The sequence below is a fragment of the Marmota monax genome, unplaced genomic scaffold (genome assembly GCF_021218885.2).
Source record: "Marmota monax isolate L192 unplaced genomic scaffold, Marmota_monax_Labrador192_F-V1.1 WCK01_AAM20220418_F8-fsc00263, whole genome shotgun sequence".
NCBI classification, from domain to species: domain Eukaryota; kingdom Metazoa; phylum Chordata; class Mammalia; order Rodentia; family Sciuridae; genus Marmota; species Marmota monax.
In genome coordinates, this window is record NW_026693408.1 from 43,035 (window position 1) to 57,619 (window position 14,585).

General features: G+C 38.9%; 1 protein-coding gene across 1 annotated transcript; it reads right to left on the bottom strand.

Annotated features, from left to right (window-relative positions):
* Positions 1-220: 220 nt before the first annotated feature.
* On the bottom strand, positions 221-1,153 carry LOC124101232 (olfactory receptor 2Y1B-like). Its single transcript, XM_046457116.1, has one exon. It carries the CDS (start codon positions 1,151-1,153, stop codon positions 221-223), a length of 933 nt encoding a protein of 310 aa, XP_046313072.1.
* Between the last annotated feature and the right edge of the window lie 13,432 nt (positions 1,154-14,585).

Genomic DNA, 14,585 nt, shown 5'->3' on the forward strand with positions numbered 1-14,585 from the left:
GCCTGTGAGAAACTATTTGACTAGAGAAGTTCTTTTAAGGGATGATTAATTTTCCTTCTGGCAAGTTTCAATCCTAAAAGGGTCCAGGGACAGCCACAGGGGAGTACACATTAAATAATCCACTCTACCCCAAAGAAAATGAAAGAAGTTCAATTAAAGCAAGTGCATATAAAATCCTGTCTCCTGTGTTGGCCTCACCTAATTCTAGCTCTGGATCTCCCTATGCCTGCTCCTTCCCCATAATTTTCCTAACTGCTTTCTTCACATCCTTGTTCCTCAATGTGTAGATCAGCGGGTTGAGAGCGGGAGCAAGAATCATGTAGAGCACTGCAAGTGCTTTGCCCTGGTCCTGAGAGTAGTTGTCCTTTGGTTGCAAATACAAAAACATAATGGTCCCATAGAAGAGTGAGACCACCATTAGGTGGGAAGCACAAGTCCCAAAAGCCTTTTTCCTTCCCTCTGCTGAGCGCATTTTCATGACTGCCCTGGCAATACACACATAGGAGGTCAAGATGATGGAGACAGGCACAGCTAGAATGATTAGCCGGGCAATAAACATTTTGGACTCTGTTGGGCCAGTATCCACACAGGAGAGTTTAACAATGATCAGCAGCTCACAGAAGAAATGGTCCACACGCCGGTTTCCACAGCGAGGTAGCACAATGGCCATTGAGGACTGTAGAAAGGAGTTGGCAAAGCCAGAGGACCAGGAAGCTGCTGCCAGGAGGTGACACAATTTGGGGTGCATAATGGTGGTGTAGCGGAGAGGCCAACAAACTGCAACATAGCGATCAACCGCCATCACGGCAAGGAGCACGCACTCAGTGGAGCCAAGTGCCAAGGCCACCCAGTACTGGACCATGCAGCCAGCATAACTGATCTTCTTGTTGCCTCCCCACGTGTTCACCAGCATCTGGGGCACAATGCTAGTGGTAAAAGAGAGGTCGAGCACAGAAAGGTTTCTGAGAAAGAAGTACATGGGTGTATGGAGCCGAGCATCCAGAATCGAGAGTGAGATGATGGCCACATTACCCACAAGGGTTATGCTGTAGAGTATCAGGACAAAAAGGGAGAGGATCAGCTCCAACTCAGGATGCTCAGAGAAGCCCACTAAGATGAAATCCCCACCTGAGCTGTCATTGGTTCTTTCCATCTCCTCTTCAAAGCTATCATTGAGGGAAATCTCATGACATCTAGAGTGGGATTCAAGAGTAATAGGTGGGTAATTAATATATGTATTGGATATTGGAAAAGCAGAGCCCCTAGACAGGAACTAAATTATATTTTATTTTTATTTCCTCTTGTCTTTTCCAACTCATTTCACACTTGCTGGTGTGAACTCCAGCAAACTCATGGCCTCCATGGTAAAAAAAAAAAAAAAAAAAAAAAGTATAACAACCATTTTCAGTTATAGACAGAATCTAAATTCACTAATTTTAAATCCCAGTCTCATGAATACTAAAAACTCAGAATCTAATTCAACATCCAATCTTGACCTCTTTCCAGCTACAGCCCCTTTCAAGTGAACTTTTATGTTTTGGGGAGGGGGTGTAGGCAGCCCCTTTCTTTTCCTGCTCTTCTCTACCAGTGTGTCAGCAGTGCCTCTAGGTTTTCCCTATTTGGGTCATGCAAAGGGGAAGGGAAGGGATTGCCAGAGAGTCTTATTCTCCCAAGACATTGTTATGCTCTCAGAGCCTGACAGGTGTTTAACAATTGACTCTTCTCGTGAGGAATATGTGTATTCTTTAGACACTACTTTGCTAGGCCAGTAGACCTGCCTATCCCCAGAATAGGTGGAGGCATCTCTTTCTGAGGCAGTGTGCACCACCTTTTGTAAACTCTGGGGCTCAGGGTCTTGTCCACAACACCTGGTCCCTTTGTTCCTGTTGTGGCCCTACAGAATAAGACTCAGGACAAGCACTCAACACAAGCTGTCCCTTCATAGTGACCCTCTTCTGCCACACAGGAAACCATTTTACATCTTTTGGTTCAAACCCATTGCAAGCATCCACGACTAACTTGACTGCACCATGGTAGCTGTTGTTAGCACTTTTCTCATCTCTAGACTTTCTGTGTAAGAATTGAGCCTGGTTCATTCTGCCCCCTCCCAACTATATATATATATATATATATATATATATATATATATATATATATATATATATATATATATATATAAATTTTTTTAAGTCTCCAGCTAACTCTGTTGAAGTCCCCAACCTGGAGGCTTTTTCCTGTTGGTGGGGATAGTTTTGTACTCATATCAATACTTACTCTAAATGAATTTTTATATTTTTCTTCTCCTCTCCCTTCTCTTAATCCAGTTTAATTTTTCAAATGGGCAAAGCTCTCTGAGTTGTCCAAGAACTAATATTTATTAAAATCATTTTTGTATAAGTTCTACATATGACTGTTCTTTCACATTCACTTACAACATAAGGTTGTACAAAGTAGAAAAGGGATGCATTTTAAAATACAATTCTTATGTATCAATCACAACAAAGGAGGGTGATGCTCAATAACAACATTTTTAGGGTAGTTTCTGTGCATGCCTCTGAGTAGAAATAAGTCATAGTAAGGTAGAAGATTTCAAATAAATGAGCAAAAGGTTAAAGGAATTTAGATTTATTTTCAATGAGATTCGCAAATAAAGACACCAGGAAGGAAATCAAAAAGTCAGTAATAAATTCACTCTATTTAAATAGAAGTTGAATAAGAAACCAGGCAGCAAGGCAAAAGATTACTTCTGTCCTTTTCACTAATATTCTTTCCTTGACCCTTTCTGTGTTTTCCCTCTGCTGTTAAACAGCAATTCTCTATAGTACTGCTTTCAAGATAGTCATTGCCTTCAAGAAGCTTCAGGATATCCAAGTTTCTCCAAATTTTATTTAATCCCCTACTAATCATATTGAGTTTCAGAAAGACTCTGTCAGACCTGGAGATGTATGATCATGGTAAAGTAGTTGTCTAACTTGAATGAGGCCCTGGGTTTAACCCCCAGCATGGAGCAGGGGGGAATCTCCTCATGGTACTCTAAAAAACTATCCCTTTTTTAAAAAACAGCATCTTATCTCTTCACTGGTACATAGCTTATTAGATACACTTTTTCCAGGTCTTCAGACTGAGCATATTTGAGATAGTAAGAGTGAGGTACTGGTATATATTCAGCCTTTCAGTATTCTCCTTTATGATTGGTCTGTTTCATTAGAATGAACGGTTAAACAAATTTGGTATACTATATAGTTGTTTTCCATCCTATAAAATTGAAAAATTTTGTATTAATCCATACCTGAATTTTAAAATCACAAATAAATTTAAAGTAAGGGGGAAAATAAATAAATGGAAGGGAAACTGATCAGATATAGTTTGCCATTTCACATAAGCAAAAGAGGCCCACGTGATATAAAGGAAGAATCCATTTATTAGTATGGGTTTCCATACATGCTGGGTTGGAGCTCAGAGATACAACATGGGGAAGAAGGAGGAAGAGAAACCTGAGATGGCATTTAATTTGTTCATTATTAAATATATGTTCAGCAATTGCCAAATGTGTAGCAAGTAACGTGTGTATTCAGTTAACATCTCTCCAAAGATCCCAAGTATGTGAACTCTGAATCAAATCTGGAATCACCATATTTGGTTTGAATCACATAAAATTTTTTAAATTGGGAATTTTTTAATGAAAAGCTCTAATATCTCAATTAAAAAGCCAGTGTTCAACCACGACACAAAATTCACTTCCAGTGAATTTAAAATGTTTAAGGAGACAGAAATGTTAACTACCTTGATTTTATCATTACATTACTATATAGATCTATCAGATTTTCACATCAAACTCCATAAGTTTGTACCACTGAAATAATAATTAATTTTTAGAATAAAATAAGCAGACATTCCTCTCCAATTCCCTGTCCTCACACTACTTATCCCCTTACCCATCCACCTCACATGTCCATAAGTCCATCTTACCTATTTTCTACCAAAAGTAGAGATTGATCCCTATCTGTCTGCTAACTGAACTGAGTCTTGTTATCATGAAATTCTGTGGCTTCATCAGTTCCAGCCAGGTCCATGAAGACTCTGCAGATTTCTATGCTTTCTATTTCGAGTTTTTCCTGCAAGTAAGCTTAGTATACATCTGAACAATGTGGACTGGTAAAGACAGTATGATCCCATAAATCTGTAGAAAAAGAAAATTCAGTCTTTATTTTCTTTCACAACTTATAAGTTCTTAAATATTATAAGAGCCCATTGTAATAAAACTACCTGATAGTCACTTTTTGTGTAATGATAATTGAATATGAATTTCACAATGACACTAGAAGCTAGTTAGATATTAACAGTCTCACTTTGTAACTGATTAATTAGCATTCATTAGGTCACACAGTATATAAGAAGTGGTAAAAAAAAAAACCCAGGGCAACTAATTATAATTCTTCTGCATTTTTCTACACTAAAGAAAAATGAAATAAAAGTGGCAATGGTGAAGAAAAAGGAATTAATTGGAATAAAAAGAGTTAATTCATCAGGGAGTTGGGGGAGTTTGCTAAAATAGGATAAAGCAAAGATTCTATGATGATATTAAACTTACTATAATTGATAAATAGAAAAGTCTTCTGAATCATTCTTATTTGGATTAACTAATTTAGTAAAAGAACCTTGATAATGCCATCATAGGCAGTCCAAAGTATTAAACATGAAATCAAGAGACCTCTGTTTAAATCCTAGCTTCTGTTTAAATCACTTACTACATGTGTCAACTTAGGAAACTCTTTAACATTTCTGGATCTTAGTTCAGTCACCTGTAATATTAGAATAACAATATCATAAAATCATTTTTATGAATTATCTTTAAATTTATACAAAAGTAAATTTAAACTGTTATTAACTAGATTAGCAGCAGTAGTAGTAGCAGTAAGAATAAGGTAACTTTTCTCAAGTGCACACTACACTCTTAGCAAAGTAGAGAGTACTTTGCCTACATTGCTCCACTTTATATTCATCTGTAATCTGTGGGTACTTCTCCTCATTGTCCCATTTTTATGTTCATATATAACTTTATTAACATTAAAGCTTCCCTTTATAGAGTAGAAAAATGAAGCTTATAGTGACTTAGACCTAAAGTTAATGTCACATGCCCAGAGTCTGATAGAACTAGGACTTTAAGTCAGAACTCACTGGTTCCAAAGTTTTTAATCATTACCCTGCCATACAATACTGACTACACTATTTTAGGTGGCTATGCATATAATCCCTTTGTAGTGGATTTCTTCCACCTGGCACATAACAGGCATTCAGTAAGTGTCAGCTGAGTAAAGGGAAGAGGTGGAACCGCCAGAGTATAAAGCATTCAAAAAAAAAAAAAAAACCTCTCAATCCCATTTGCTCAGGATTACACAAAGAGGGGCAAAATGATCAGGTGTTCCTCCCTAGAGTCATCTATATATACTGACCTTTTTAATAATTAAAAATCATCTTAAGAAAGCACTAGTGATCCAATTTTATACTGATGTAGGATCTGAGGTGGGCATCATAATGAGAAGTATATCTTGGCTTTTGAGACCTGCCCAGCTAAAATATAGCATCCAGAGAGATTGAAAACCAAGGAAAATACTTACCTTCACAACATTTGTCAGTCTAACATGCTAAAAACCACTTTCTTGTCATGTCCTTTATCATCCATTTAAAGTCCTAGTATAAGGTGAGAGAGATGAATTCTTGGGGAAAAGAGAGGTCATGCTAGGACTCTGCAAGACACCAGGGTTTCATTGACCTATTAGAAGTAAAATCACTGTCAAAGCAGCCAAGACACAAAGCTGTGTTTTCTCTTGGCCAACCCTGTTTATGGAGCCAAAGAGTGTGTAGAACTTATTTACCAAAATACAAAATTAGAGCCAAGAAAACAAATTGGGATTTGCAAAACTGCCAGTGTCTTCCTTTGCTTCCTCTTTATATTGCTCTTTCTTCTTTAGCCTAAAAACTATTTTCAGAAATGCTGTTGAGCACCCAAATCATACCTTTATCTGCTTCTCTCCTTTTCCCCTCAGGGGAACAAAAATGCTATCCTGAACCGGTAATGGATAACAGGATAATATATGTCTAGTGCACCAAGCATTTCTATTTCAGCTAAGTTGATTTCGGGCACCTCACAGGTAAAAGCCCGTCTACTGTACCCAAAGACCCAGGAGACATAAATCTGAGTGTCTGGGAGTTCTTTCTTCCTATCCCAAATAGTTTATCATTGCAGGCAGCTTTTATATTAAGTGCCTGGGGAATTGTAACAAATCCATAAGCAACCCAACTTATTAATCCTGAAATAACAAGTAACTTTCAGTAACTCTGAAGTGTCCCCTGAAGGATGTGCCCCAAAGTGACCAATTACTGTAGAGTAGTAGGAGACCCTTGGGAGAAAGGAAATAAATTAGCTGAGGCATTCTTCATTCTTCTGCTTCTCCATTCTTCCTCTTAACTTTCACAATTTCTAAGTGAATAAATGTTTTGTTAAATGCTGTAATATTTAAGTGGTCTCTAGAATTTTATTAATTAAAATAGGGAAAGAATCATACACTGGGCACTGTTGGGGAAAATAAGAAGAAAATAACCAAAGTTTTTAAAAAGTCATACTTCCTAGTTATAATATCTTGAAGGGTTGTTGGTGGGGGGTGTTTGTTCATTTGTATTTAATAAAAATGTATCTGGTATGTAATGATTCTTGACTGAATTTGCACAAATTATACAATTTGGAAAAATACTAAAATAAAGGTAGGTTGCAAGAATATATACATTTTCTGATACATTTTTTAATTTTCCCATTAAAAATTATCATATTTTTCAAAAAGGTGGGGGGGGGGAAATCCCATAAAAGCAGAATGAAGATCAGTGGGAAGAGGAAGAGGATTAATGGGGAGAGAGCAGAGGGATGGGAAAAGAGAGAAACTGAAGAATAAAATTGACCAAATTATGCTATGTACATATATGAACATGCATAGTGAATTGCATATTTGTGTATATTTATAAAGCATCAATTTTAAAAACAATACATAAATAGAAGGAAAACCATTAAGGAAGAGGAATATGTGAGGGAGGATGGGAGGAAAAGAAAAAGTACTGGGGACTGAAATTATATCCCATGTACATATGATTATGTCAAAATGAACTCCACTATTATGTATAACATAATACACTAATGAAAACTTTTTTTTAATTACCATATTTTTTATTTCCTTACAACCAGTCCCTCTGAATTAAGGCTAGGGAAATAATATTCATGAACCATGTGCATGCCTAGTTGTTTAGAAATAAATCGAATTCAGTCAAATAATATTTATTGTTTTAAAATGCCAAGCTACCAAGGAGGGCAAGATAGTGGATTAGAGTGAGACAGGATTTCTCCTAGCTCGACTACCCAGAACTCAGGCAGCAGGAAAACTGTTCCTCCCTGAGACTTAAAGTAAAAAAATCCTTAGCCAAACCAGAAATTGTTGGACTTATTAAACAGATCTGAAAATATAAGTTGCCCTGAATTTCTCAATCGTCCACGGAGAGAGCCAATCCAGGAACCATCTTGGGACAATGTCTAGTGCCAAGAGGGACTAGAAACCCAGATCCGTGAGTTCGAAGCTAGGTCCCTGGTAAACCTGTCTGAGCCTAGCAAAAACAACTGACTCTAACAAGCTCGTGGGAAATTAGAAACTGACAGGATTTCACTAAGGGGACCTGAGATGGAGAGGCTAGACAGAACCCAGCTCTCCCCAGCCCTGAGTCCTGCCATCAGGAAGTTCAAAGTGTGGGTGTAAGGGCACTTGGCTCTCAACTTGCCTGGTCCACCAGTCCCAGAGACCAGCTGGTCTGGCACCTAGTGGGTCCCGGGCACCATCCCCAATCTAGCACCCACCAGGACCCTGGATCTCCAGCTCCCACTGAAGTGGGCACCAGTCTAGCAACCAAACACTAGCCACCAGTCCCCCAATTCCCTGGCCCCCAACCTGGCCCACCACACTGCCTACTAGGCCCACAACTCCACCACTGGCCCATATCCCAGCCTGTCAGTCCTCCACTTTGCCTCCAGGACTGCCAGGCCCAGCTTCACCATTAGGATGCAAGGCCCATCAGCCCGCCTGATCCACCTGGTGCAGGCCAGCTAGGTCCACCAGACATAACCAGTCACTTCACTACCCAGCTGCAGCCCAGCATCCTTGACCCACCACTTCGCAGCCAAGCCTGCTTGACCCAGCTGGCCCGGCCTGCTGCTTTGTCACCTGGCTGCAGCCCAGCTTGCCTTAGCCATGTCACTGCCAGGCCCACCTGTCCCAGCCAGAGGCTTCAACACCCTGCCCTTAGCCCACCAGCCCACACCAATCTCTCAAGTATGAAAAGTTGAGAAATCTTAAACCCCAACCTTCAACTCAGTGAATAACACAATTTAAAAAAAAACAGGACTCAACAGCCCACAGCCCATACTTCTTCATAACTCAAAAAGAAATGAAACAAAAATCAGCTGAGCACGAACAGGGAACACATATGCTTACTGACTGTTTTGTGCACCATAGTGGAAATTGTTAACATTTCAGACTCCTATACATATGCATATTTGTTTCTCTCTCCTTATTTCTAGCCTTTGTTTTTTGTTTGTTTGTTTTTTACCTTTATTTTATTTCTTTATTTTTTAATTGATTTTTTAAGAATAAATGACAGCAGAATACATTACAATTCTTATTACATGTATACAGCACAATTTTTCATCTCTAATTGTATATAAGGTATGTTGTCACCAATTCGTGTCTTCATATATGTACTTTGGATGATGATGTTTATCACATTCTACCATCCTTGCTAATCCCCTGGCCGCTCCCTTTCCCTCCCAGCCCTCTGTCCTATATAGAATTCATCAATTCCTCCCATGCTCCCCCTCCCTACCTCACTATGAGTCAGCCTCCTTATGTCAGAAAAAAAATTTGGCATTTGTTTTTTGGGGGATTGGCTAATTTCACTCAGCATTATCTTCTCCAACACCATCCATTTACCTACAAATGCCATGATTTTGTTCTCTTCTATTGCTAAGTAAAATTCCATTGTGTATATATGGCACATTTTTTTTATCCACTCATCCACTGAAGGGCATCTAGGTTGGCTCCACAGTTTAGCTATTGTGAATTGTGCTGCTATAAACATTGATGTGGCTGTGTCCCTGTAGTATGCTATTTTTAAGTTTTTTGGGTATAGACCAAGGAGAGGGATAGCTGGGTCAAATAATGGTTGGGATAGATATACTTAGCACATTGGTTCCCAGATTTCCAAGGAATTGCCATACTGCTTTCCATATTGGCTGCATCAATTTGCAGCCCCTTCAGCAATGTATGAGTGTGCCTTTTTCCCCACATCCTCACCAACACTTATTGTTGTTTGTCTTCATAATAGCTGCCATTCTGACTGGAATGAGATGATACCTTAGAGTAGTTTTGACTTGCATTTCTCTAATTGCTAGAGATGATGAACATTTTTTCATATATTTGTTGATTGATTGTATATCAATCAGATATAGATTCTCAGAATAGATATCCTATTCTGAGAAGTGTCTGTTCAGATTTTTAGCCCATTTTTTGATTGGGTTATTTGTTTTTTTGGTGCTTAGCTTTTTGAGTTCTTAAATATTCTAGAGATTAGTGCTCTATCTGATGTGTGAGGAGTAAAAATTTGCTCCCTGGATGTAGGCTCTCTGTTCACTTCACAGATTGTTTCTTTTGCTGAGAAGAAACTTTTTAGTTTGATTCCATCCCATTTATTGATTTTTGGTTTTAATTCTTGTGCTATAGGAGTCTTATTAAGGAAGTTGGGGCCTAATCCCACATGACGAAAATTAGGACCTACTTTTTCTTTTATTAGATACAGAGTCTCTGGTTTAATTCCTAGGTCTTTGATCTACTTTGAGTTGTATTTTATGCATGGTGAGAGATAGGGGTTCAGGATATACATGGTTAAAATATTCTGTGAACTCAAGGAAGATATAAGAGAGCAAATACAAGCAGTGAAAGATCACTTCGACAAGGAGCTACATAAACAAATACAAGAAGCAAAAGATCACCTCAACAGGGAGATAGAGGTTGTTTGTTTGTTTTTGAGGTGTTGTTTTCCCATGCTCTGTATTTTGAGGGTTAGGGTTCTTGGTTAACACATTTTGATTTTGTTTTGTATAGTCTTTGCCACTGCACAATCTGCATTGTCTTCTTTTGCTAACAGCAAGATTCCATTCTCTCTCTCCACCTTTATATTCTTCTATTTTTCCCCTTTCTCATCATCAACATTTCCTGTTACCACTGTATCTTCTCTATTCATGCTTTGAAATTACAATTTTCCACACTCCTATCTCTTCTTTCCTCATACTCAACTGTATCCTTAAAACCTCTTAATACTAATTGATGTATATAACATCTGCTCCTACCACCAATGTCAAAGCAATAATTAATATGGCAGAAGTCATAGACAACACCTATTGTTTGATTTTAAGACCAGACATAATTCATGATTCTTTACTGGTTTTACTGATAGAAATTGCTAATCCTACTATTTCTGAATTTTGTACAAACTAACACTGTAGATACCCAAATAGGAACTAAGTACCTAGTCTACTGCTATATATTGTTTGCATAGATTGTTGCTATCATTGGGGACCCCTCCCCCAATCTGTGAGGTACTAGTACCTTAGAGGTACACTCACAACCTCACCCTTCACTTCTTCCTCTAGGCCTATAATTAGAAGCCAGTCTAAGCAGACCCCTAGAGATGAGATACAATGTGACCCACATAAAGGTGCATTACTCTCCAAGGGAACTTCTTGAGTTTTCTAATTCACACAAACAGAGGTCTGAGGAATATGTGTGGGAACTGATTTTAAGGGCATGGGATAATGATGAATGGAACATAAAATTTGACATGGCTAAATTTATTTGGCCCCTTAAGCAGAGATTCTAGATTTACTGTAGCTGTTTACACGATACTAATTGTTTAGATGGTTGGTTGAGTATGGGTCAAAAGATGGCCTACTCTGGGTAAGCTGGAAATACCTGACCTCCCTTGGCTTACTGTTGATGAAGGGATTCAAAGCTCAGAGAAATTGGAATGCTGGAGTGGATATGCCATGTCTGACCTTCACCTCTACACTGAGAGGATCCAGAAGATAGACCCTTCACCAAGACTATTCGAAACTTGTAAGGGGGACACCAGCATTTTGAAGAGCTTTTTCATTGTTCTTTTTTGTATAACAGACCTCATTATAGGAACTGCAGTTGATCAATTGGGAGACTTAAATGCAATGGGAATAATTGAATCCCAGGGAGGGGGAGGCCTAGTGGCAGCACTCAATCTCCAAAAAGCTTTGATGTTAATCATTCTCCCATCCTTCCTCAAAGGAACCTAGGCCTTTTACCCCCACTGTGCATTGGGAGAAACACAATAATCACACCTTCGGGATATTACTAGACACTCTCTTTGAATTGATGCTGGTTCTGGGAGATGCAAAACTTCATTGGGGTCCTCCAGTAAAAGTAAGGGATTAAGGGAGTGAGGTGACCCATAGAGTTTTAACCAAGGTCTGACTCATAGTTGGTCTCCAATCTCATCCTGTGGTTATTTACCTAGACCCAGAATGAATAATTGGGATAGATATACTTAGCACTTGTCAAAAACCCCACATTGGTTCCCTAAGCTGTGGAATGAGGGCTATTATACTGGAAAAGACAAAATGGAAGCCACTATAGTTGCCTATACCTGGGAAAATAATAAATCAAAAACAAAATACTGTAACCCTGCAGGAATTGCAGAAATTAGTGCCACCATCAGGAGTTGAATTATGCAGGGGTGGTAATTCCTGCCACATCCCCATTTCATTCTACTATTTGGCCGATACAGAAAATGGATGGGTCTTAGAGAGTGATGGTTGACTATCATAAGCTTGATCAGGTTGTTACTTCAATTGTAGTTGCTATACCAGATGTAAAACCACATCTTGCTTGAACAGATTAGCACATCTCCTGGTACCTGGTATACAGCTATTGATGTAGCAAATGCTTTCTTCTCCATCCCTCTTAGTAAAGACCACCAGAAACAATCTGTTTTCAGCTGTCAAAGCCAGCAATATACCTTCACTTGTCCTTCCTCAGGGGTATATCAACTCTCCAGCCCTGTATCATAACTTAGTTTATGGAGATCTTGACTTTCTCTTCCACAAGGTATCAAATTGGTCCATTATATTGATGACTTTATGTTGATTGAAATAACTGAACCAGAGGTAGCAACCATTTTGGACTTGCTAGTGAAGCATTTGCACATAAAGGATGGGAAATAAACCCACTAAAATTCAAGGTCCTTCAACCTCAGTAAAATTTCTATGAGTCCAGTGGTGTGGGGCCTGACAAGATGACCCTTCTAAGGTAAAGGATAAGTTGTTGCATCTGGCCCCTCCTACAAACAAGAAAGAAGCACAATGTCTAGTGGGCACACTTGAATTTTGGAGGCATCACATTCCTCACTGGAGTGTCTTACTGTGGTCTATCTACTGAATAAGTTGAAAAGCTATTTGTTTTGAGTCAGGCCCAGAAGAAGGTAAGGCTGTGCAACAGGTCTGGGCTGTTGTTCAGACTGTTCTGCCCCTTGGGCCATATGACCTGCAGACCCAGTGGTACTGGGGTGTCAATGGCAGAATAGAGCTGCTGGAGCCTTTGGCAGGGCCCTATAGATGAATCACAGAGGAGGCCATTGGGATTTTCAAGCAAGGTCCTTTCATTATTTGCAAAAAACTAATCTCCTATTGAGAAATAGGTCTTGGCCTGCACTGGACCCTAGTGGAAGCTGAATGCTTAACCATGGGCCACCAAGTTACTATGTGACCATCAGAAACTGGGTTTTATCTGACCCACCAAAGTGGTACATATGTAATTGGGCCTAGGCAGGTCCTGAAGGCATGGGTAGGTTGCATAAAGAAGTGATCCAAATTGCCCATGGTTCCTGCTCCTGCTACAAAGCATGAAAATATGACCTCATGTGATATACCTTAATGATCAATTGACAAAGGAAGAGAAGACTAGGGCCTGGTTTACAGTGGTTCTGCACAATACATATCACCCCAAAATGGACAGTTGCAAAACTACAGCCCCATTCTGAGACAACACTGAAGGACAGTAGTGGCAGGAAGTCCTCACAATGGGCAGAACTTCAGGCAGTAGATATTGTGCATTTTGCTTGGTAGGAAAAATTGGCAGATTCATGGGCTGAAGACAATGGTTTAGATGAATGGTTAGGAACCTTAAAAGAACAAATTTTAAAAAGACATCCATGGAAGAAATATGTAGATAGACCTCTCTGAATGAGCAAAAGATGTAAAGATATTTGTGCCCCGTGTAAATGTTCACCAAAAGATGACATTAAACTGATGCCTCAACTCGGATCAACAACCATCTACAGAACAAGTATTTAAACTCCACATTATTTATCTCCCAGCTTTGGTTGAGCTGATGCTAACTTAGCCTCCAATATCTTGCCTTTTGCTTTAGACTGCTCTGTGTACACTTTCCTTTGGCAAAGGCTCCTCAGTATTTCACACCCATTTTCTGTTTTGTCTCATGTCTTCTTGTTGCTCAGCTTTTCATGCAGTCAGAAGCCACAGTGACACTTTGTCTTTTCCAGCTGGCATATAAATTTACATTCTCTCTTGCTTTTTGTGACATCTTTTTAATTTTGAGTAAGACCACTACAGAGGCAAAGAGACTATCTCCACTGTTGTGGATGTTATCTTATGGTATATACCTGACTCTCTTCAGGAATGGACATTATACCACCTTCTTTTAATGGCTATCTCCAGAATTTGAAGGGTAATTAGTTCACCTGATTACAAATTGCCTCACTGGCACTGGGTAGTTTAAGATATCTCATTGCTAATAAGGTGTCCTTCCCATACATCCTATTTTAAATCGGGAACCAGGAGAAGTCTCTGTTGTTCCTGTGATCTTTGTGTAGCATGCCTCTATCTACAAGTTTCACAACTCATAGCTTATTTGTTGAACCTTGTGTCTCTCAGCCTTGTAAGAAACATCTTTAACAACATTATGCCAATTAGTTGATATTCCTTTCTTCTTCTTTGTAGGTATATGTGACAGGGGAGTGTATTTAAAATATACTAAAGTTAGTTAGTTAAACTGGTTAATTTAAGATATCGCATAGCTAATAAGACTTTTCTGAGCTGGTATTCTTCTCTTCACCAAAACTGTTGTTTTTGTCCTTGCTATACATGGACACTATGTCCCCTCACACTTATTATTCAAAGGGAAGGTGAATAATACTATGATCCTGTTCTTTCCCACACTTGCTATGTTTTCAACATAGTGATACAAAAACTACTCCCTTTCACTTTTTAACATCAGGCCTATGCTACTCTTAAAATACTATGCACGATGTATATACACAATGGAATATTAATCAACTGTAAAAAAGTGTAACTTTATAACTTTTGCCAGCAAATGGATGGATCTGGAGACTATCATCCTAATTGAAATAAGTCAATCCCCCAAAAAAACAAACATTGAATGTGAAAGCAT